Raw genomic sequence first — 25,782 nt, 5'->3', positions numbered from 1 at the left:
ATTTCCTACATGGTTTAATGCAGGTTCATTAAAATAACAAAGAGATTGTTGAGTGACATCTGTACCAACAGCTCATTCACATTTAAATGAAAAAGAAAATTAAATTCTTTTATCATTTCACTGAGATCAACAAGTCACCCAGATCTATTCAGCTGTTTCATCCACTTACCAACCAAATCTAGTGGAAAAAGAGTTCCGGAAATTAATTCAAGACTCTATCAGCTATTTATATATAGGCTGTGATCAAGGTGGGACTTGACTTCTCCAATAATCCCTACTAAATAGATCAGCAGGAAATGTGATCACCACCAGGATCAGACAATTCCCATGAACATTTAAAAAATCAGAATAGTTACTGAACTAAGAGGAGAGGTCAAACCTTTGAGCATATCAGAAGGTGGGAGTTTGCACAAGACAGAGGTGCTGATGCTACTCAAAAGAGGAAGAAGTCACAGAGACCAGAGATACCACATCCCCTGAGGAAACTGATCAAGCAGAAATTAGGTCCCTTTTAAAAATTAAGGTAACACTAGAGGACAACTGAACAGAACCTAGACAATATCTGACACCTAGCAGAAACCTTTGAGGAAGAAACTGACACTACCCTGAGAAATCTGCTAAAAAGTAAGACAAGCAAGTCCCACAGGTGCAAGAAACCTCCAAATTAAACTTGTTCCTCATGGACCAGCAGAAGGTAATTCCAGAAAAAGGGAAACATGAAGGCATGGGATGACAGACATCTCATGTAAGAAAACTCTGGAACATCTCATGTAAGAAAACTCTGGATCAAGTGAAAGCAAGAACACACTCAAAGCAGGGACATAATAAACGCAACATAAACCCAACTGTGTGGAAAGGGTTTATGCCATTCTCAAGGCTCTTGCTTCTCAGAGGGTGTTCCCTGGGAGCTGCACAAGATGAGGTTGGAACACTAATTCCCCAGTAGTTAAAACAATTATTCAGGCACCTTCCCCAGTCCCTACATAAGTGTCAAAAGAGAGGTTGATGAAGTTACAATTTATTTGAATTCTAAACTTGTCCAGCTGCTGTTTTGCTGTGTGTAACTTATTTCTGAACAGACAGGGTATTCAACCACTGCAAGCTCTTACCAAGAGCTGTGACATGTCTTCTAATTAACCATTTAAAGAAAACTGAAAAGTAAAAAAAAAAACCCAATAAAAACAACAACAACAAAACCAACCAACCAACCAAACCCCAAAATACACCAACTCTACAAGAGCTGTGAAGAACTTCAGAAATTAACTCCAGAAAATTTCACGGAACATAGGTGGTCTAACTCATTATCCCAAAGGTCCCTTTCAGTTTTAAAACCTGTGACAGATGGAGCTCAAAAAAGAACAGAAGGAAAAAAAAAAACCCTGGGAAGACAAATTTCCAAGTGTTGAAGGCTGACTTAAATTCTGGATGAAAGAAATGGCTTCAATTCCCATTTCTTTTTCTAGTGGCAACTCATTTTGAATAGATGCCAATAAAGATTTGCTCCTGCAGAGAAGTCTCTACTGATCACTGCTTAATTCTTGTTCCCTGCTGAACCTTCTGTGCTGCCAAGAGTGAGCACGTAGCCTCTTTCTTTAAGGGTCTGTAACAATAATATGGAACAATGCCACAGAAAATAAGATTGCAGGGACCAGAAAGGACTTTCTAGCAAAATCAGATCTTGTAGTCAATTGATACATATTTCCACACAGATGAACTAACATTAGCTGCTCAGCTGCATTTAGGCATGAAGTTCACAGAACTGGTGGAGACCTGGTCTGCAGTTCTCATTTACTAAGCAGCCTAAGACAAATGTGGCTTTGTAGCATTACAAAATACACCAGCAATAAATAATTCCACAGCTGTGAAAACATTTACAAAAGTCACTTCTGAAAGTCAAAGAATAATTTATGAAATGATGGCCCTTACTCTAGGGGTCAAGACCCAGCAACCAACGATTGAAAGGGGAGTAGGCGAGGCAGAGGGGTTATATGACAGACAAATAATTGAACACATGAAGAGCCTCATTAACATACAATGACTGTCTCTGTGTTAAATGGATTTCTCAGCAGGAGCTCTGCCATATGCTATCAGACTGACATACTTTGTTAAACAAGTGTGCCTGGTTCTGGCTATACATTTACTCATGTCCCCAGTTTTTGCTTACTGTGTCATTTTAAACTGCTTATCTTAAGAACAGCTTATCCTGCAAAATAAAAAATCTGAGAAGGACCAAAATAAAATAATCACCTGATGAAACAGAAGATGTGGTAAAGGAGAAGAGTAGCAACTGCTTTCAGGAGTCTGTTTCTCTACTTGGGCAAGAGATCAGGCTCTGCATTTCATAGGATGAAATTATTACAAAAAAAAAAAATACTTTTCCCTGTTGTTAACTGATATCTAGACAGACAGTGTGTGTCAAACAGCAGTGATAAGCTATGACTGAAGCAAAATTAAACTGCCTTCCTATTCCAAGAAGGAAAAAAATTGGAAGGTAAGAGCAGATCTGAAGATTAAGCCCTGAGGGCCCACAGCTTCTTCAGTTTCAAGATGAAGCTCCTTCTCTCAGCAGGTGACAATAAGGAAAGGTTTATTTATCTAATCCATACAGATTTGTAGCACCTAAAGACAGCTGTTGTTTATTTCCCAATAGAAATAGAAATTTTCGTGTTCCCTCCTGACCTTCTACCTTTCAGCATGGACCTCCACTGTTTTTAAGCTGCTCTATGGCAGCAAGCATAAAAAGTTTAGACTCCAGCCACACAGTGTATTTGGACTCCCATAACAAAACCAAAGACCTTTAAGCCTGCAAACACCAGGATGTGTATCAGACTATTAACTGGAACAGCAGCTCAATGGGAACAATCAAATTAGTAATATTACCCATGTGTTGGAGAGCAGTGCTCATAGAGACACAAAGAGTATAAGAACATTTAATGCCACTGGAATTTTTGATTAGATAGTACCTTTTATTTATCAGTTTCCAATGCAGTTCTTCACTACTTATTGTAATGCTTCCAAAAAACTCATCCATTTTCCATTGGGACCTTCCCTAGTTTCCATGCCTTGCAGTATTCCATGAAATTACAGAAGAATAAAGACCATGCAGCACCTCGGCTGGTCAAAATAAGTAGAATCCTTTCCACTTGGTACCCAAGAGATCCCACTACAGATCAGAAAAAACTTCTGTTTTGTTTGTTTCTTCTCCATCCACATCCCTGAGGCTTTACTGGTTTAAGGATATTGGTAGTATGTATACTCCCTCTCCTATGTTTATGTCTCTGAGCCAGTCTAACCTTAGAAGAAAAAACTAAAATGTTTATAAGAAGTGTAACACTATTGACACTTTCTGCCTCTGAGGGAAGCAGATCCAGGGCAGAGGTGAAGGGAAAAACCAGTATTGTCAGTATACCTAGGAGAACTTAGTCCCAAACACGAGACTACAGAAAACAGCAAGATGACAAGCAGGTCCTGTTACCAATTGACACAGCTTTGAGTTAGGGGGAAGGACATGTCAGGCCTGTCGAGGCCTTTTGGTGACTCAACTACAGCCCAACAGTATGAAGCCATTCTCACTTTGATGTGCATGGAAACAAGACACAAAGACCACTTTGAACACAGCAACCTCTAGCCCCTGAGTACTTGAGAGCTGCTGCAGCTGGGGACAAATCTCAGGCAGCTGCTGGCACAGATCTGCTGGTGTGAAAGCTGGCTGACTTTGAAAGCAGCATTTCTGCCACATGACCAAACATCAAAGGACTGTTGAAAGCTTCTACTAAAGCTTTCAATCCATCCCTCTCCACAATTCTGCAGGGATGCACACAGACTGTGTGCAAACTCTACCACCTCCTTTCACTTAGGCGGACAGAGCAAGTCTGCGCACCCACAAGTTTGCACATCCACTGGAACATGAAGGGAATAAGATATTTGAACTAAACATCTTGCTGCTGCTATTTCACTCTATCTTACTCTTCATGCAATTGTAAGTTCCCCTCAAAGTTCTGTCCACTAACAGTAAATTTGGCATAACACGTCTATATATTTAAACTGATGACAACCTGGTGTAAGCCATGAGGCAGTGAGCACAGCCACTGCATACATCCAGCCATTACAAAATTTCTTCCTCTGTCTCAAGTAAAACTTTTCTGAATCTCTGTCAGGGTAGGAGCTAAATATGTCAGCAAAAATACTGAGTGCTGCACACCCCAAGTTTGCAGCTTTTGTTAATATTAAAAAGATGTCTAAAAATCCCCAATGGGCAAACTTAGGTGACATGTTTAATACATGGCTTTGCTTGACAATTCCTTACCATACTTGCTCTGCAATATATACAAGAGAGCAGGAAAAGATGAATTATGACTGAGTGGCTAAAAACACCACTTCATTTTGAAAACCTGTCAATATCAGACATAAAAACTAAAATAAGGCTTTAAATGCTGTAACAATGAGATAGATTTGCGAGGTGGAGATTCAGTTTGGCTATCTAACAAGACAAATTAGAAACTAATATCCAAGGTATGTCATCTTTATTATCAGTGTACCAATTTAATCCAATGACTATGCAGTTCTGTATAAACATTTGCAACATTTATGTATTTCATTTATTATTCAAATTGAGAAGTCAAAAGTGCAGATTCTATCAAGATAAAAAGAATTAATTAGGTATGGATAGAACTGACAAACATTTCTGTCTCCAAAACATTTTAACTTAGATCTGTCCAGTGTCATTATGGACTCATAAATATTTGCAGCATGTAAGGACCAAGGATCACATTCCTTAAGTTGGTTTCTTTTTTCTTGGTCCCTAAAAGTGCTTTAGGACACTGAGATCCCCATAGGAAATACCAGCAACTATGGCAATTTCAGACAGTTTAAAGTGGTATTATGCTAACAGTTAGAAGTGGCAATGCTCAGAATACCAAGACATGCATTAGCTCCAGGGCCTCTGGTTACAGCACTGGCACAGCTGCACACTGTAACCTTAAGGTAGGGACTGGGGTACTAGAAGCAGTTTACCTCTCAAGGACTTGCCTACAGCTACACCTTTTTCTGTTCTCTTCTAAGAGCCCTACTGCTGCTCAAATCCTTTTAACATAAAGGAGGCAAGAATAAGAATATTATCCTCAGCAGCCTGTTTAGCCACACCTCTTATTCAGTAATTTCAAGGTATCATGTAAAAGAATGAAAATACTCCCATTTCTATCCTACTGGCTACTTACTATAGGTATCACATAGTATAGCTGTTAGATTCAGTATTTAAGTGATGAAAGCTCCTGATGTTTTGAGAGCTCTTTCAAATACAGAAATATTGGTGTGATGTGTTGTGCCAGGAGTGACCACAGCATCACTCACTAGGAGCTGAAGACACACCTGCCAAAGGGGATGGTTTTAGAGCAAAATGCCTGTGTTGCAAAGCAAGAAAAATGGCTATTACAGCAAGTACTTCAGAAATTTTAGCCAGCAACCAGGCAAACAGAATTTTGTTCAGAATTTACCTGAACATCTAACACAAAACATCTGGTACTGCATGCTCATTGCAGGTGAGATAATGCACCATGTTTCATATGAATGTGAAACTCTTAATGCTTTCAGAAGACTGAAATTCAGTTTCAGAAACATCAGTGCTCCATTCTTTAAGACCAGTGATGTGACAGCATAAAACTGTAAATTCTCAGGAAGTGCATACAGGCAATTAACCTCTGCCTAACAGCTACCATCTTTCACTCTCATATCTTGCAGCCTGAAAATACTTCTGACAAGCTGATCCGTACAAAGCTTCAAGTAGCAAAGCAGGAGGCTGTTTTTTGAGCATTTTGCTCAAAGTGAGGGCGAATTTGTTATTTTCCACGATTTTCAGACACACACCCTAATTACTGTATTTCAAACTGCTCATAGAATTGGACCTCCTACTTAAGCTTCCAAACATTAAAAGCCTGAAGTGATTTGAAAACCAAGAGAAGACACGAGTCAAGCCTTTAAGGAGAACAAGCAAGTTATTCAAGGACAACCATCTTCAGCAAGCCATTAAGAATCTTGCATATTAAAGGTGGTTGCTATAAAGCCATCACAGATCATATTAATTGGTTAATTGCTGAAGAGGAACTGCATCTACTTTCTTCCAATGTACAGACTCTGCAGTGTCTAGAAACTACCCATAACTTCAATCTGTATCTGTTAGAGGCTACCAGGATGAGTTTGATTCTTTGATCCCAGGACAACAGGCAAACATTAGAATTTACATTTCTCCTGGTATCTTATAATTGACTACTGCTTCCCTTCTGTGGGCACTTGTCCCATTAACCTCACATTCTGCCATTTCCCAGTAGCTCTGTACGTGTAACCAGCAGGAATGCTGCTAAACCCCAGCCACACAAGTACACTGGAAGCCTGCAATAACAGTCCAGAACCCTAAAACCAGCGAAGGGCCCTAGGCAATGCCATTCTGACATGCAGCAGCAATCTGTGTGCCAAGAAGTAACTGAAAATGATTATTTTCATTTAACAAGCTATTTTGACACCTCTGTATTCTGTTTACTCTCCCTGAATACATTCAGTAAGTTCTGACATTCCCTTTTCCCTGTCATCACAGAACTCATCAGTGGCAGTACCACAATTATACTGAGCTTTTGAAGTTGTTTTGTTAGGTTTTACCATCTAGTATTTGTATGGAAACAAGTGGTAAAGTCCAATTTCAGTCTTGGATCTACACTATTGCCTGGATTTCGCCTTACAGACCAGAAGAATTCAGCTGCTGGCTCCTAAACCTGGTAAGTGGAGATACACTGCCCCAGGAGCCCGAGGTTAGCAATCAGAGCTTTGGCACCCAGCATACACACCTTGAGGAGAGGCATGGCAGCTTGGCAGCGTGCAGTTTTTGTGTTCTTCAGGAAATGAGATTCATCCTGAAACAAAACAAGCATGAAAAAGCAAAGTCAGTTCAAATCCACAGTCCAAATGCAGGTCACAGAATAAATTCCCAGTATTCTCAGCTATCTAGTATTACAGGCCTTTCATTCAGGATATTTCAGGCATTGGAATAGTCACATCAAATTCTAAACAAAAAGACAGGATGCAGAGTAGCAGGCTTCCTGCACTCAAACCTGCAGCTGCAAGCAAATGGAACAAAATCAAACCTTGCAGGCATGAATCATAAATGAACACCAAAAAAAAAGGGAGCAGAGGGGGCTGGAGAGGGGATGAGAAAGAGGAATATTATTTCCATAACTGATACTCATTTGCCCCTATGTATCTTTTAAATGCAGCAAACATAGGAAGCCTATACAGTGCCAGTTCCATCAATAAGAGGTTAATGCAAATGATAAGGAAAAAAGAAATCTAATTAAGATCCAACTGTTCTGCTGATAGGGCTCACCAGGTGGGTAATAGTCTCCTACTTCAGACATCACCCTCAAATGGGCTTCACTTCTACTGCCATAGTAAGGCAGAATTTAAGGCACAAAAAGCAGTCAGCACCCTCCAAGGGTATATTCTCACCTTTCCATGTGTGCAGAAACAAGCATGCAAAGACAATGTAACTGCTTAGCCTCTCAGACACAGCCTTTTCTCTCCCAAATAACAAATAAGCTACATTAATTTTCCCAGCCACCAAAAGAAGAGTGGAAGAAAAAGCAGGAAAGCCCAGCAAGCAGTAGAACTACCCTCATCTGTAAAAACCTACCAAGGGTCCAAATTTGAACATATAAACACACAGAAAGGACATCTGCCAGTTCAGGGCTGGTTAAAAGTTCCAAGGCAGTAGCCTCGAGCCTACAAAAATAATACTCTGCATTTCCACCCTGACAGACTATTTAGTCAGTGTGTGTAGGAGACAAAATATAAAAATAAAAAGATCAGTTCCCCCATGAGTAGCTTGGTCTCCAAAGAACTCCATCTATGATCACATTCCCATCTAATGCTGAGAAACAGAAAGATTAGTATGTTCCAATTGTCATGATCTTAGGGCAGGTGTGTGTGTGCTAAAAACCAGACTGAGAACATCAAACACTCATAGTAAGCTACATATACACTTTTGCTCTCTATTGATCCAAGCTGGATTTGAAACACCAGATGTTTTGAATTTTTAGTAACTGAAATCCAGAAAAATGCCATTTACTATGGCTCTATAAAAAGATAAAAACTGGAATTTGAAGTGATTTACAAAAGAAACTATACAAATGATTCAAGAAGGCTTAATGCAGATTGTCAGTGGAACACAAGCTATGGGAGATTTTTTGGATGCTTTACCCATATATTTGATGTTGAAAGGTTATCTGGTTTACTGGATAAACACTAACACCACCCTGAAGTCCAAGACTTAGGAAGATACAATTCCATGACTACTGTACTGACACACCACATTAAACATTCTTCTCTCCAGCAGAGGACATGACAGCACAATGGAATCAGAGAGGCACCATAACCAGTAAAAGTGAAAACACAGCCTTAGGACTCACAAAGGAATTAAACTCTACTAGTTATTTCAAAAGGTTTCAGAGAAACCTCATGCTTGTACTCACAAAGACAGCTGTGATCACAGCCACAATTACAAGATACTTTCAGTCCTAAATAAGGCCCACTTCAGACTTCTTTGCTGTACAAAGGCTACCCCGTTTCCAGCATACAATTAAGGTGAAGATTTTCATGTACCACTTACAACAATAACTACTTGGAATGTGCTCTTAAGTTGCTTGTCCATCCTGCTGAGGAGATCAAAACTGATGATGTTGATCAAGCTTCCTGTTAGGTTGTCTTTTCCACTCACTATGACATTGGTGCTTCCTGGACTCAAGGATGGAAGCCATCTGTGAAATGCCTGGAGGAAGAAGAAAGAAATTAATTGCTTATCTTCTTTGTCAAGATCCCAAAGCACTACACAGAACATCCTCATGAATATTTAGAACATGGACCCACCCCATTCACCATTAGACATCACTTTGGAGCACAGTAAGGGTAAGTAACCTTCCCATGGCAACCTTCCTGGTAATGGGAACATCAAGAACAGAACTCAGGCTACAAGGCAACATCTGCTTTATATAGCAAGGAAAGCTCAAACCCTATTCCTTCTTACTGGAAAAAAAACCAAACCAACAAACAGAAAAACAAACCAACCCCAGTAATACATCAAAAAACCAAACAAAAATCTGATCTTTAATGGAAATATGCACAACCTCTTGAGAAAGGTACCTGCTATGCTCAGAGGTAGAGAATACTGTGACCACTGCTCACAGGGAAATTTAGTTTTCCCACTCAACAGGAGACCTACGGTTGTGAAACACAGACTTCTAAGCAGTAAACATCTATGACTATAGCAATATTTACTCCATGGTGAGGGTGAAGTACAACTCATCCACATGAACAAAACTCTTCCACTACCTCCTCTTCTTAAAAAGTCCACCAAAAAAACTCCAAAACCAGAAAAACAAAACCAAAATGAAAAGATCAAGTTGACAACACACCAGCTGCTCTATGACAGCAGCTGAAATTCATGTGGTAATTGTCATTCAATCAACCTCTTGAAATGTTCCACACACCAGAGCAAGATATCCTCCCCCAAATCCATCTGTTAGCCAGACCACCCACCATTTCCCTTGTAATTCTGTCCCCAGTGACACCAAGCTCTCTGCAACATTTGAGTTCTGCTGATGTTGCTCTGCAGAAAACTGTCTGGACCCATTAGGATCTAGTCCCTACAGAAATGTAACCAAATGGTGATGAGAAATGGCATCTCTGTCTCTAGGAGCTTTGTCTGTTGAAATCCCCTGACCACAATCATTCCTCTCCACTGTTCAGCAACCTCATGCAGCAGCAGGAGCAGTTAAAAGTGAGCTTCCCATATTTCTCAGTATGTGAGAAAGCAACAATGAACTATCCTTTTCCACTCGCTGAAAGCACCACCAAATGAGCAAACATGCAGGCAAGGTTAGATACCACCCAAAAAAGTGTGTGCTTGACACCACGTCTGAATTTAAGACAAAGGTGGCAGCAAAAGGAAAGTACCTAGAAACTCCTACTGTACTGCCCTCTCCTTTTATAAAGGGCATGGGACTAATTTAGACCATAAAATTGATCCTGAATTTTTTATGGGGTGCTGACCTTAGTCCACAAGTGCTCTGAAACCACCCTGTTAATTACTGAAGTTTCAATGATGAACTCTAAATGCAAGGGGATGCAACACTTCAGACCCAAGAGTACCTTGTCCCTTCCCATGGCATCTTGACTATTAAGTCACTCAGTGGCCTGAGCACAGAAAGCCAAAATACAACACTGGTATTACTAAGATGAAGAAAATTTCTGCTGATTTGGTTCCAGAGACACCACAAAAGCTTGTACTATTAAGTACAACACATCTGTACAAGAATGAACTGAGCAGATTACAGACTGTAATAAATTTCACCTTCTGAATTTCTGTGACACATTTTTCTCATGTCCACATCCATCATATACTCAAAAATCAACCAGATCTCTAAAGCAGATCTCTAACAAAACATCTCCCACAAGAGCCTCCTGGGCAGCTGTGAGTAGGGGAAGGAAGAAATCGACCATTCAAATTAAAAAAAAAAAAAACCAAAACAAAACAACTAGACAAAAATGCCTCATATTTCTTAAATCTTCTGAAGCAGAAGGTAGTTTATTTGCAGTTGCCCAATACTTCAGGAAATCTAGGCCCAAATTGTTCCTGGTAGGTATCTCACAGATGGATTTAGGTTAGGTGCTGTCCCACAGGTTTATAGACACTGAGATTTCAAGTATGATGAGCATCACTCCCTTTCTCAGTAAACAACTTTATCGTCTTTTCACCCTGCATTTTGTTGTACTACTGGATAATAAAACATCAAGATGCTCTAACAAGCTGGCTATAGCACAAAACCAGTAAATCCAAATCAATACTTTTCTCATCAATGCCATATTCCAGAAAAAATTAAACTCCCACCTCCTCCTTCTCTGGAAAAAAATTCACTGACCTAAAAGTCTTGGCTCACCTTTTTCTCCCACAGTGAACATTTCACAAGCCTATGGCAACCCACCAGCCTCAGTGTATATATAAACTATGGCAGTGATTTATTTCAAGACACATTTCTCAACCATACAAGCTTTCTTGGGCTTTGACCAACATTAATAAAGGACTCAGAGGAGTCAGCAGCATACACTGGACAGGGCCAAAAGACATATTATGACAGACAATGATGATGATAATGGGGCTTTTTGAACAGAATGGAGAATTCCAGCATCTGGGACTCTGTTCCAGCCAAGGAACTGGCAAATACAGCTACGATGGGCTCAAATACAAGACAATTGCTTGAATGTAACTATTATCTTTGACACTGATGAGTAAAATGCCCACTTGGAGCCAACTGACTTGCAGGAAAAAATTTAACAGAGGGTGAGAGGACATACTTTCTCTAGCTGTCCCTCTTCCCAACACATCAGCTGGACTACAAAAAGAAAATCAGCCAATAAAAATAATTAGGCATACACCATACAGTCAATGTCAAGCATTTTCCCACCATCAAGTTTCTAAATCAGTACATTTTTTTGTTTCTTTGCCTTAATACATTTAGAAGTTTAACTTTTGCAAAGCACAATACAGTCTAACCATCACACAGGCTCTTCAAGACCCCATGCACACGGCCAAGCCCACAGTACCTCTGCCCATGTAAACCTTACAGAAGAAGGAGTGACCACCAGCAAGGGCCACTCCTGCTGGTAATAGGCAGCAATGCAGATGGCCTGGATGGTCTTGCCCAGGCCCATGTCATCCGCCAGGAGCAAACGTCCCTTTCTGGAAATTGCAAAACTGGGGAAAACAGAGAGGGAAAGAAGTCAAGAAATGAGTTACTATCTGGCAACCAAGATGAGCAAAAGTCATGACCAAGCCTCTGATGTGGATCACCTGGAAGCAATCAGGGTTCTTCTGTAAACCTGGATTTTCTCCCTTAGTCTTCATGCAAGTGAGCAGCTCCCACAAATCTCTCAGGCTTGGGAACTCCTTAACAAAGTGGTTCAGCTCAGTTCTTAGAGATTTTGATTTCATATGAGAAGTACTCTCAAGACCTTACAATTATTTAAAGCACATTTTTTCCATTATATTACTCACATTGTGTTTCAGAGTTTATTCTGGCTAAGAAATTATTACTAAAAACAATAGCAATTTAAGACCATTAAGTACAGACTGTCCTGGACTGCACTGAAATCAACAACTATTGATCATATATGATGGGGACAGGGACATTTAAACTTTTATCTGTACATATAAACAGTAATTTTAAATGTTTTAGGGCTTGGGTCCCATTTCTTGGTCCCTTCCCTTGTGTATTTAATATTCAAAAAACAACAACAACAGAAGAGATGCACTTGGAAAAAAAAAATTACCTTACAAAATAAAAAATCATATGACAAATATGTACATACTGAATCACAAGAGGGAGATCAGAGATGTATCATTTGATCAATTTTTTAGACTAGCAAAATACTACTTTCCACCTGACTCATGATGAATTCTATCTAGAAATAAAACAGATGTGTCACCCAAAAAATAATAAATTTAAAAAAAAAATCCCAAACAAACCATACTGTACCAAACAATCAAAAGCCCCAAGTGCCAGAGTACAATGGACCCAGACTCTAGAGAAATGCAGAACCCTCCATGGACAAGAAGGCAATCAGTGTACCAATATAAACTACACAATTCTAGACAAGGACTAGTGCTTAACAGCATGCAAAAAGGACATACTTCACACCTTCCCGCTGAAAGGGCATGAGGCTCGTCACAATTTTGGAGTCTACTACTGAAAGGTCAGCATCAGGAATGTCTGTCAGTGATGGAGATCTCTGGAGCTGAGCAGCAAAGGTCTTAATTACTGCTTCAGGCAGTGGCTCCACTTCTACGGACACGAGGCTCAGCAACACTTGCACTGCAAAGAACAGAGCAGTTTATTATCTGAAGGGACAACATACACACAACTTCCAAATTGGATCTCAGGACACAACCCTCAACCTCATCAAAAATATCATTTTCTATCCTGAAACAGCTCACAGAAATCATGGCATCATGCACAGGTGCTAGCCTGGCCTCGTCCCTAAAGTCTATTTCAGAACCTCATGATGAATCACATCTCCTCCCCTCTTACTTAGACTTGATTATAAAAAACTGCATCTCTGATGCCATCAGTCAGACAATTGCTACTAATACAGCTGGAGCTGGATTATTCATGCTGAGGGCAGCTTAGCGCACACTTTACTCAGAAATGAAGTACAGATTTGAACAAAAGAGCTCCTGAGGCCTAGAAAGCAGGGGCATCTTTATCTTAACCTTGGGATTCTGTACCTCTGAGGTTTCCACCATACCAAAACCATCAGAAGTGACCCAAGACAGATACCTAAAGAATATAATTCATGTTCAATTTTGAAAACTCTCTTCTTCTCCTGTTCCCTGAATTCATACAGTTGGGTTCTCCCTCCACTTTTCAACATTGGGTAAGAAAATAGGAAGCACCTCAAGACTCAGAGAAACAGCTCATACCACCAGCAGCAGCACTCCAACAGCCATCCTTCAGGACATACAGCACCTCCCTGCCCAGCTGGTGGCCACTGCTCTTCTCCTGGACAGAAGCACCTTACAGGCCAGAACCAGCTTACAGGCAGCCACTTCAGTTCCTCAGTACTAGTGTTCCTTCACCCATGAAGCCTCCCAACTTTACCTTCCCAGTTCAACTAAAGGGATCCCCAGAATCCATTATGCCAAGACCTCAGAGCCTTCATCTTTTCAACCCATATATCATAACAACCACAGCATCTAGCCAATTCTTATCCTGGATGACCTTATTTTAGTCCCCTCCAGCAGCCTCTCTATCCCATTCCCCCAGAAATAAAAGTGTTTCTTTTTAATCCAACAGTTAATTTCCAAGCAAATTAACACCTGTTTTAAACACACAGTGAGCTGTAACCAGGAAAACTTATTAAATAATTTTTGTCCAGTGACTATGAAATCAAAGACACCTCCACACTAGGAACACAAATGCAGGGGCACAAATTTTTATTGCAGGAAGCAACTTTTTTTTTTTTTTTTTCCTTTAGTAGTCAGTTTGTATATGAAGTCCAGAAGACAAAAAAAAAAAACTGCTTGGAAAAACAGCTAAAATAAGAACTCACTATACCAGCAGTAAATGCACCAGAATTCAGTTAGGTATTTTTGTTTCAGTCATCTCCAAGAGGAAAACAGCAGGATGGACCCTAGCCATATAAAGGGGGAAAGCAATTCCAAGAAATATACATATGAAAAGATTTCCATTTGTGGTTGGGCAATGACCAAACTTTTTAAACTCTCTGGTTTAATTTATACTTCTTCAATAGCAGGAACTCTCTCCATCCAAAGAACAACACAAGCTTGTTATTACACTCACAGACCGAGCTGTGTGTTAGCATAATTGCTACAATTTGCTCACTGGTAATTCTGTTGCTATTGTTCTGTACATGAGCAGGGAGAGTGATGAAGATATATCTGCCATCAGCATGATTCATCCAACAAACAGTTTTTAGTGAAGTGACCTTTATATAAAGATGACTGAGCAACTAGGCAAAGAGACATTAACCTCTACAAACAGTTCCCAGCTAACAGATCTCTCTGCTGGAAATGGCATCCAGCCTAAATTCTCTTTTTTTAATTTTGATGTAGGCAAATGAACAGGCAACAAAGCAAATGCTGCTCCTCTAAAAGGCACGTGCTAGAATCCTCAAATGCCCTCACAAATTACACTCTGCAAGATTCATGGAATTATTTTCCTTTCCTCAAATCTGTGGGATTCTGAATACCTCGTGTAATGTGTACAACTCCCGGCCAGCATGACTGATCCTGTGACAGACTAGGAGGTGATGTGTCTGCTCAGACTGCCTGGCACATGCTACAGGATCAAGCCTTGGCATGTACAAAAGGCCTTTGGACCAAATTGTGAGAGATCATCAGCACTCACCAAAATCAGGAATGTCAACACCCCAACGCTGCAGTTTCATAACAGTCTCTTCCAAGACACACTCACTTGTTTTCAAGACCTGGCCTTCCTACACAGCCCCACCACATGGCTTTCAGCCCTACAACCATTACTAATGTTATTAAGGCATGCATCATAGAAGCAGGCACTTACTCAATTATTAAACACGCTCTGGTATCCCATGGAAGCAGGAGCCCATGCTGGAGAAGAAGTACTCTGAGAAACAGCATTTCAGCTCTGAAACACTCACACTTCCTAAGGATGTGCAGAGAGCACCTGGCTTATTATCCTTCTGAAACTTACCCCAATCAAATTTCACAGCCACAAACCCTCACATGAGCACTGAAGCAAACACAGCATGCTGACTGGGATGATAAATAATAGTTATAATCCATAGGACTTGTGTAATGCTATTCATCTCAAAGCACTCTATAACCTCAATTAAACATAAAAACCTTAGAAGCAGATGTGCTAGAGGCATGCTGCAGAGACTGGATGATTCTGCAAAGTTGCATCTATTAGGAAAAAAAAACATACCAAAACAGAGTTCTACATTTCAGTTTGGCAAGTCACAGTTTCAGCACGATTATACAGATACATAAAGGCAAAAGGCAATAGACAGAAACCGATGCACAGAAGTTCTCCTTCTCTGGAGAAACACAACTACTCACTTAGTTTGGGGTAATCCTCTAGCAGGAAATTCCACTTTCTGGTGTTCATATCTGCAATAGTTACAACAAACACTGTCATAAGTCTCTTTTAAAAAAAGACTGAATTCTCTGCCATAAGGACATGTCTATCTACCTATATCCTCTCCCTTTCAAAACCGTTTTAGAAAAACTATTACCTTGATCTAAATCAATTCTCCTCTGTTTGCTGTCATATTAAGCAGTCAGTTTGGAGAAGATTTAAAAGTATGACCACACATCTAGAAATGGTGGTATCACCAGAGCAAGCCAAGATCAGCTCTCCTAACAAACTCATCCGCTCAAGGATTTTGGCACTTTTTCTTCACTGCAAGAAGGGATGAAAAATGTGTGCAAATTTTCTGCTTGTGAACCAACAAACTCTGACTTCAGTCAGTAAAACAATCACTTTCACTCGGGCCTTCGCATCCTAGAGTCAAAGTGCTCAGGAGGGTACAGGAGGAAATTCATCGATATCCAAAATGTAACATCAATGCCACCTATCCAGCAGGCTTATCCCTGGGTAGCATCTGTGTGCAACATCAGGGAAAGAAGACTGAATTCAGAGTCAGGTGAAGGCACAATGAGGAGGTGGGCCCTGCCCAAAGAACTAGAGCTTCAGAATTTCTTCTCCATGCTGTCACTGACCTTCTGTGACACTGTGCATGTCACCTCATCACTGTGTCCCATTTACCAAATTACAAGTGGAAAAAAAATTATATTTACCATAGAAATCTGAATGCCAATATAAAAAGTGTTCTACAGTTACACTTGCCTTGAAAACAATCGTAAAGCTCCTGGTAAATTAAATCTGCTCAGGCAGTTGCAGCCACTACACACCACAGTAAAGCAGAAGTAAGAGAATGTCCAGCTGCATTTGATAATAAGGACAAGAACTTTGCATGGTCTCCATACTGCTGGCAAATTACCAGCACAACCCACCTCATTTACAGTATTAACAGTAAATGTCAATGTAATCATGCTGAGATCTGAACTATCACCTCATTTAACAGGCTAAGGACATGTTCTGCCATGGGATAAAGTGCTGGACATGGATACAAGATCTTTTAAAATCTTCACCAAAGCACATTCTCTTGTACTCTTTCAGAGGGATGTACTCTGACAACCTCTTATTATGAAGCAAGAGTAGCCCCAACATGGCCATTATTACAAAGCAGACACAGCAGGAGACTCACCATAATTTCTGGAATCCATCTTTTTGAACACTCCAATCACTTCTGCAGAATACCCAATATCGACCTCAAACCGCAGGCGAGAGATAAGCACACACTTCCCTTTGACAAGGGCTGAGGGCTTCTTCCAGTACTTACACATCTTCAAGAGGGATTTCACATCAACCCTACTGCAAACAAAATGAGAGCCTGATGCCAAGCCAATCACATTTTCTCCTTCCAGTGGTGCCAGAATTACTGATGAAAGTTGATTTGCTGCTTCCACTAGGGAGAATAGAAAATAGAAAAGAATTAGTAACAAAGAACCCACACAAGTTTAAAAGGAATGATGATTCCCTGCTTTCATTCACAGGGACAAAGAATAGAGAAAGCAATGGCCTGGAGGAGGAGGTTGGTGGGATTTTGAACAGAGAATACAGCAGGGGCAAAGGGAACATGTGATAGTAAATGAACAAGGGCCTGTCCAGCACTGTGATTGCACTAAGCTCCCCCTCTGTCAGCAGTTCTAAAATGTGGCTCCCTAGGCCAGGGCAAGCAATCTGCAGAAGCACATTTAGCAGTAAATTGCACACAGCCTTACAGTGCTTTCACTCAGAAAATCACAGGGACAGGAGCATGGTGATCAATAGCATGAGTCTGAAAAGATGGGAAGGTGCTTCTGTAAACAACAAAGGAGAAAGATTTAAAAATCTGCCTCCTGCCTCACATCAATGTCTGACAGACAGTCCATCTAGGAGGAATGCTGTAGGAAGGAATCTAGTCCAAATTCCTAAATCTCTTTTGTTACAATTTAAGTTCATTACCCTTCATTCTGTGTCTTACAGTTAGACTTGCACTTCCACCCACCCATCTGCACTCCTGTCTTACCCATCACCAGCAATCACTTCTGACACAACGCCAGGGCATGGAGAGTGGAGGGACACAGCATTTTACAGATGTTAGCCTGAGAACACTGCTATTCACAGAAATAAACATGCCACTTACCCGTGTTTCTCTGCCAGTCTATACTCATGTGTTGCCTTTATTATTATAACTGAACTCTGATGGTTAAGAAATACTATTTCTTATACTTTTTACAGCACCAAATTAGTGAAGTTTGTGCCCAAGTCTCCACCTCACAGATACTACAGTAACACAAAGACTCATGAACATCTCCAGAGTCCATTAGACTGAAAAGCAGGGGACCATTAAGCACACACTGCCTTCAAGTACTTGTGGAAGGCAACTTCCCCTCTCTGGGAGATGTTTAGAATAAACCCAGGTGAATCCAGTCCCCTGAGCACTGAGCTGCACATCATGATCCTCTCTGTTTCTTTCTAAGTAGCCCAGAAAACTGATACACAACAAAAAAGTACAAACTTTAAGTTCAGTGGTCAAGATGTGAAAATGGAGGGAAAAAATTCAGACAATTTCTTCCTAATCAATTAATAAATAAACCATTTGGGTATCATCCAACCTTATTTTAAAATAAGTGATTTCTTGAATAAATCCATGCATTTGAGATTTCTACTCCAAATAAAAAGTTTAAGAGTACCCACTGAATAAAATTTTTAAATTAGAGGGATTGAAAAACACCAATTTACACCTTCTCCTCCCAGTGCCCTAAGCAAAAGATGTTAAATGCTACTGGTTTAGCATTGTGTAGTTAGAGGTCACCTCTACAACTAAAACTGAAAGAAATTACAAAGGAAAAAAGCATACTTTACTCCTTTATTTCAACATTTGTTTCTAGCTTGACTGCAAGTTTAATTTATACTACAAAGAAAAAAAAAGGTGATACAGGATCATATTATTCAGAAAAACTAAATTACAAGTGTGAACTTTAAAAATAATTGGTTTACACTTTCACTTTTACATTTCCAAGGCCCTTTTAAGCTAGTTCCCTTTTCTCAGGCTATTTTCCCCAATTTCACAGGCCAACATTGGTCACATACCATCTTCACTTGTAAACAGGAACTTTCCACAGAGTACTCAGGTATTTCATAGCTTTAAAGAAAAATGCTTGATTTCTAAAAACCATTCTCTTCATTTGAAGGCTCCTTGGTACAGAGACTCTGCTCTCATCTGTACTTGATACACTTCAAGCAAGCCAACAGCATTTAAATTATAAATGTGTGGCAACCCACATGGGAAGCTAAAATACCAGCACTCAACTGTGGTTTTTTAAAGTGCTCAACACAGGCCTAATTCTGTTCCCACTGAAATCAATAGTGATTTATCACTCACTTCAGTACAGTGTGCTTCTGAAAAGCTTACCTGAAGTGTTTGCCTCTATAATCTCTCAATCTTTCCAGAATAAGATGACAGGAGAGGAAAAAAAAAGATAAACCCACCCTTGTTATACCAAAAAAAAGGCAAATTCAGTCGCACTCAAAACCCTGGAGAACTACCCTTTATCCTTTTCTGACACACAAAATGAACAATGAAAGCGTTTATATAAGAGCTATTTAAAAAGAAATTACATGAATGGACCCAGAAATTAAGCATTAGCCACTGGAACACACTCGGTTTTCAAAATAAATTCAAAACAAGTACCAGGATGGCAGATAACTTCCCTATGATCTTGTTGCTTGCTGAAATATTCAATGGTAGAGAAAGTGCAACCTGTACTTGGTATTTAGACTACATGAAAAATTAAATTATTTTTAATCAGCTACAAGGTATCAGAAAAACATTATGAGCTAGATGCCTAAAATATGGGCATTATCTTTAAGTAGCAATACTTTTATTACTCAAGACACTAACAAAGCTAAACAATAACTATGGAAAACAGGGGAAGGAGGGGGTGTCAAGATTCCACTTGTTTTTATCATTCAGTATTTACTTACAGACACTGCTGTAATCTTCCATGCTGAAATTCCATTTTTTCATAGCAGGATCTAAAGTAGGGCAAGAGTAATAGGACAGAATATGAATCATTTGGGCCAGAAAAAAAGTCCGCTGGAAAATGTTCATGTGAGATAAAAGTATTCCATCTACTCATGCAAAATTTTGCCACACATCTGAAAAACACTTATGCCCAAGTTTACAGCTACTTGACACCAAAAAAACCATGGGGAATATCAGTACTAAGACATGAATGCAACGGCCATTCACAGGGATCAGCAACACATGAGAGAAAACAAAAATACAATATATCAAATAAAGATAATGGTAAAAGATTAGAAGAAAGACAAAACGGAGAGATTCCACTGCTCTGTGTAACCCAGGATATAGAATCAGCTCATAACTCTGAACTATAGCTGAAGTGACCCATTTTCACATCCCAGCTCATGAATAACTTTGCTTCCTTCACTTCCAACAAACTGGCCTGCTGGTGCCACTAAACTTCTCAGAGCATTGCTCATAAAGCAAGGCTTCAGACTTTTCTAAATCCAAGCTCAAGCTATTTATGTCCAGAATGTCAATCCAATTTAATCAGTATTTACTTCTTTAATCCCCTATTACTGCCACATATTCCACCCCAGCAACAGGTACATTGGTAAGAGCAAGTAGCAACTACAATAGCAGCAGATGCCAAAAATTCAACCCAATTTAAAACAGAAATAACAGCAAACAAACAATTCTTACCATAGGCTTTGCTTGGTACCTTCTTAAACATAGCAATAAGTTCAGCATTATACCCTATTTCAACCTGGAATCGGTCTTCCCCATATTTCACACATTTTCCTTTTGTAACATTATTTGCTTTCTTGTGAGAGGCAGCTTCAAAGGCAGAGCCCACACTAGCAGAGCTGGTCACCTTCTGCATCCCACCACTGGCCTGAGAGACAAAACCACCCCCTGTTCTTTCTGTCAGTGTGTCCATGCTTGCCAGCATTTCTGAATCGCTCAGGGGGACACTGCTTGGTGGTGGAACATAAAAAATGGCAGATTTGTTCTGAGTTTGTAAATCTTTACTACTGTCAGGGTGCCTGTTATCAGTGAATCTTGGATGAGCTGGTCCCGTGGGGTTTTTGAAAGCTGGGTAGCATTTGGGCTGCTGGAATGTTCCATGATTAACTGAAGTGTGTTGTCCATGATCCTGACTACCAGCATCCAAGAAATGCTTATTGGAATAACTCAGGGAATTCGGGATCATTGCAGGGAACTGCTTTAGACCACTTGCTTGCTCCGAGTCCTCTGAACAACTCTTTTGCTGCTTTCTGTGTGAGCCAGCCATCTGTGGCTTTGCTGTGTAATGGTTATAGCCTTTCTGGAGACAGCTCTTCTGCTCCACAGGCGTGTTTGGATTGTGTGGGTGCTGACTGCTGAACCCAACATGACTGTTTTCCTCCTTGGAGCCTCCTGGCTTGCCCAGCCTCTGCTCTGTGTGCGGAGCTGCAGCGGTGCCCACGTGCCCGGCTCCCTGGGCTGCCAGCCTCTCTGCTCTCCTGGCCAAAGCCAGCTGCCGGTTCTCTTCAATCCTTCTCTTTTGCTCCTCTGTAAGGCCTGATGACATCTTCAACAATTTCCAACAACAAATCTCTACCAAAACTACATTGGGAATTAATCACAGAGGCAACTGCTGTTTTAGAGGAAGAGAGGTCAGCCTACAGGGGAAAAAAAAAGAAAAAATAATTACTATTGTAGTGATAACTTAGTATTATTAGTGATTGAGTATCACTGTAACTGATCCTACGTGAATCTAGTAGTACAGCAAACCTGTCACACGAATGCTGAGCCTTTATCAGCAAGTAGATGGTGACAGGCACGGATGAAGCCTTGCATGCCAGTCCTGCATAGATAAAATATATGGAAAAAGGAGAAAACTCCTATTCGAGTACTCTTCTCTGCAATTCCCAGCAGAATTAATAAAATAGCGAAGCACAGATACACCTGCACTGCAGAGCCAGCCCTGCGAAGGCACATGGAGGCAAAGGATTACATCCCTTTGGTGTTAGTGTGTCCTACTTCGGGTACCTTTTAGCAAAGATGGGACGATGCCCATCTTCCCTGTTCACCTTCGGTTCCTGGGTATCTCCCAGAGCATGGCAGATACATCTGAACCCCACACGACAGAGCCAGCTCCTGCCAAGAAACCTCCATTCGCAGGTCACGGACCTTCAAACAGAAGCGAGGAGCTGGCTCCCGCGACTTCTCCCAGCAGCCCGTCCCGCTCCATGCGCTCGCTGCCCGTGTCCGGCGGGATGCCCGCCCCTCTGTTCCTCAGCTTCCTGCGGGCGGTGGGGTTCACGCTCTGCCCCCTCCTCTCCCAGGAGCTGCGCAGGCTCCTGTCCCAAACTCCGCGGAGGTCCCGACCCGTCCCTCGGGCCCCACCGCCACTCCCGGGTCACGGAGGTCAGGGTTTCTTTCCCGCCCGCCGCGGAGGCTCCGCCGCCCGCTCACCACCGGCGGGCACGGCCCGGAGCGCCGTCGAGGGACTACAGCTCCCAGCAGGCTCTGCGCTACCGCCCGGTGGCACCGAGCGGCCGGGAGTGCACAGCACGCCGGGAGATAAGAGCGGCGCGCGGGGCCCGCGGGGCGCTGGGAAATGTAGTCTTCCGGTCGCAGCGCCATCTCGGGGGCGCTGGGGTTGCGGCGTTCCGGGGAAGGGAGCCGGGGCCTCGGGGCCGCCTGCGCCCCCCGCTCAGGTCCCGTACGGCGTGCGGGGACTCTGCTGCCGGCCCCAGGCTGAAACCTTGACCCAGCCAGCACCCAGCGCTGTACGGGCGGGGCGGACCCCCTCGCTGGCCGCCCCTGGTGTGTGTCTGCACGCCAGTGTGTGCTGTTCCTGAACGGTGTCTGAGCGGGAGTCAGCAGTGAGCCGGTGTGTGAGAACACTGCTAGACGGCACTTGTCAGCAGTGAGGAAGGAGTCTGCCCCCGGGGGTTAGGAGCAGCAGCTGGCGTTGCTAGGCTGCTTTGTAATTTTTGAATGTCGATGGTTGGAAAAGAGCTCTGAGATCATCGAGTCCAAGTATGACCAAACACCACCATGTCAACCACACCAGGGCACTGAGTGCCATGTCCAGTCTTTCCCTAAACACCTCCAGGTGACTCCACCACCTCCCTGGACAGCCCGTTCTAATGTCTAATTGCCCTTTCTGTGAAGAAATTCTTCATACTGTCCCACCTTAACCTCCCCTGGTGCACCTTGAGGCTGTGTCCTCTTATCCTGTCCCTGGCTGCCTGGGAGAAGAGCCCTTGGAAAGTAGTACAGTCTTCTAAGAAACTATCACAAAGCAAATAAAGTAGGTGATTGGGAAAGCCAGCACAGATTTATTAGAGGGAAATCATGGCAGATTAACCTAAGCACCTTCTACAGCTAAATGACATTTTTTGTCTACATGGGAAGAGTAGTGGACGTTGTTAACCTGGACTTCATCACAATATTTGACCATGTTTTCCATGGCCTTCTCCTGGATGAGTTGACCAGATAGGCTGAAGGGGGTGGATCTGTGAGATGGGGAGGGAATTGCCTCCCAGGCCACAGCAGAAGGCAGCAATCAATGGGTTTTATGCAGGCTGGCACTGGCAGCCTGTCACAAGTGCAGTCCCTCAGGGAGCAACACTGGGTCCTACACCATTCAAGAAATTACTCTGGAAGAAGTTTCATCTTGAAATGGGAAAGCAATTTTTTGCCGTGAGAACAATCAATCATTGAAACAACCTCCCCAGGGGCAGGGTGGGGTCCCCATCATGGAAGGTTTTCAAGATCCAATTGGACAGAGTGATAGATAACCTCATCTTGGCTCCCTTTCCCACAAAGGATTAGATCAGATGGTCTTTCAGTGTTCTTTCCAACTTGGGCTGGTTTATGAGTTTGTGAACATCTTCAAAGATTATTCATATTTGCATCAGTTAAAATAAAAGTTAAAATAAAAGGGCCTCCCAGGGTTTTAATGATACATGGGGCTTGATTATACACATCAAGATGCCTTTCCTGAACAGCCACGTTCCCCATGTGGGTGACCAGAACAGTAACTGAAGAGAAAGCAGAGAAAAGGCCCTGGGGAACACCATAACCCCCTCCCACCTCAGAATTTTACTATCCTGCCCAGTGGCAGGCCCAGAGCTGCCATCCTTGTCCCCAGATTTTTTCTCTCACCTGACAGGCCCTTTGGCTCGGGACACTGCAGCCAGCTGGCTGTTTCACAGTTTATTCATTCTTCTCTCTGCAAGTTAATTAGAAAAGGTTATCATTAAATTGCTTCCTGATTAAGCAGCAGTGACTGCTATTAGTCAGGAGCTTGTCAGCCTGAGAAAAACAAGGCAGGCAGGAAGAGTGAGGTGCAACTCAACACACACCACAGCCCTGAGCGTGCTGCTCCTCCCCTGGGAATCACACACCGACATGAGCACACCACATGCACACAGGCACTTCCAAACACACCACTTTTCAAAAAAACCACAGGCTAAGGAGATGTCTGGGTCCAGGGTTTTGCTTCTCTCAAGCAAAACATCAAACTTTTTCACATGTTTCAGGTCCTCTTGCTTCAGAGCATGTTTGCTACGAAGGGATGCATAGCCTCAGGGTCTCTGTCCAGATCTTCTGCCTTCACCCTTTCTTCCCCTGCAAGCCAGCAGACTCCAGGTGGCTGCACAGCAGAGAGAGAAAAGAGCTGATGAGAGACCTTATTTCTCTCTTTCTTGTCGCACTTTTATCTGCCCAGAGCTAAACCAGATCCCAGTGTCACATATGGATGAGAGGGAGAGGGAAGGTGTAGAGCATAACCCTGAAACTGTTTCCAGCCACCTTCTCCTTGCCAGCAGCCATCCCGTTCCAGGTCCCTGGCGATGGCTCCTTATGCTTTGGGAGATCTTGCGGGTAAAAAAAACCAACAGCTTGGGAAGAGTGAGAAAAGCCCCATCCAAGGACTGTCCCCAGCTCATGCAAATACTGAGAGCAGAGCATTGTTTGCAGAGAGCCCTTGAGTTGCACGGTCAGGCAGACACAGACGTTGAAGCATTTGCTCCATATGGCACGAGTTCAGCGAGACACAAGGAACAGCCCGGCCATGCAGAGAACAGACCTACAAAATGAGAGGCCACTTGCAAACAGTTTACTGGTGCACTCCAGGTGTCCTTTCAGTCAGAACATGCTTCCAGCACCGGCTTGGACTCATCCTCCACATACTGGGTCATGGGTAGAGATGCAGAGTGAAAATCCAGGAAGGGATAGTACACTCCAGGTGTACTAGGAAAGGAAATGCAGAGGAAATGGTTCACATCCTTCCAAAAAAATGCTCCCATCGGTGAAAAAAATTAAGGAAATGGGGTTCTCAGTGTTGTTCTTAGCAGGAGCTTTGTCTCATTTGGATCATGCTTTAAACCTCCTCTCATGGGCTGGGCTGGCTGACTGCTGGCTTCAAATAAGCCAGAACTGCCTGTATTGTACATCTTATGTGAGCAGCAGCCAATATCTAATATGAGTCTCCCAAAACTCCAGAGCCATTCTGGAATATCATGGATTATCCTTTGAGGGGTCTTGGGCTGCTCTTTAGAGGTCCCACTACTGTCATATTGAAAATATTTGCCCCATTTCACCACTTTGCTAGCACAACTTGGTGGTTCTCCACATGAACAGAGCTCACTTCCTTCCTCCTGGATGTGTGGCCAGCCTGCACTCTCTGCTGGGGCTGAATTGCATGCAGGGCTGCTGTGTGTAGCAAAGCTAACCAACAGAGAACTGGAAATCAGCCCAGGCTAAGGATCCTGAGATGCCCCAGCTTCTGGGAGGGTTTTGGTAGCCCACACTGAGCTCAGAGATGCCATAACCAATGCCCAATTGCACCAGTCTTTGACTAGCTATGGAGAACTTGGAGTTTCACCTTATAAAATAAGTTAATCCCATGCTATCAGTTTGTACCCAGCTAAGACTAGTCAAGTGGTTGGATTGGGGACATACAGGTCAGCTTTTAAGAGAAGGTTGTGGTGCAGGAGATTCAGAGAAAGGCCTCCGGACTGTCAGAGCTTGTTCCAGATGGAGAAACCTTTATTT

At 42.2% G+C, this 25,782-nt stretch overlaps 1 protein-coding gene across 2 annotated transcripts in view; it reads right to left on the bottom strand.

The window, feature by feature from the left end:
- Positions 1-22,240, bottom strand: part of SMARCAL1 (SWI/SNF related, matrix associated, actin dependent regulator of chromatin, subfamily a like 1) — a 35,391-nt gene extending 13,151 nt beyond the window's left edge. The window contains exons 1-9 of one of the 2 annotated variants that reach the window (XM_018911403.3): positions 21,904-22,240; positions 20,431-21,392; positions 19,689-19,739; positions 16,864-17,124; positions 15,653-15,703; positions 12,728-12,908; positions 11,641-11,791; positions 8,651-8,809; positions 6,834-6,899 (exon numbers count right to left, since the gene is read on the bottom strand). In XM_018911403.3, coding sequence (XP_018766948.2) covers positions 6,834-6,899; positions 8,651-8,809; positions 11,641-11,791; positions 12,728-12,908; positions 15,653-15,703; positions 16,864-17,124; positions 19,689-19,739; positions 20,431-21,301 — 1,791 coding nt within the window. In that variant the 5' untranslated portion in view covers positions 21,302-21,392; positions 21,904-22,240. Of the gene's footprint in view, positions 1-6,833; positions 6,900-8,650; positions 8,810-11,640; positions 11,792-12,727; positions 12,909-15,652; positions 15,704-16,863; positions 17,125-19,688; positions 19,740-20,430; positions 21,393-21,762 lie in introns of both variants that reach the window. The other variant, XM_009087878.3, reaches the window with a different exon arrangement.
- Positions 22,241-25,782: the final 3,542 nt, after the last annotated feature.

This window comes from Serinus canaria, chromosome 7 (assembly GCF_022539315.1).
Source record: "Serinus canaria isolate serCan28SL12 chromosome 7, serCan2020, whole genome shotgun sequence".
NCBI lineage: Eukaryota > Metazoa > Chordata > Aves > Passeriformes > Fringillidae > Serinus > Serinus canaria.
This window is presented reverse-complemented; position numbering and strand designations above follow the sequence as displayed.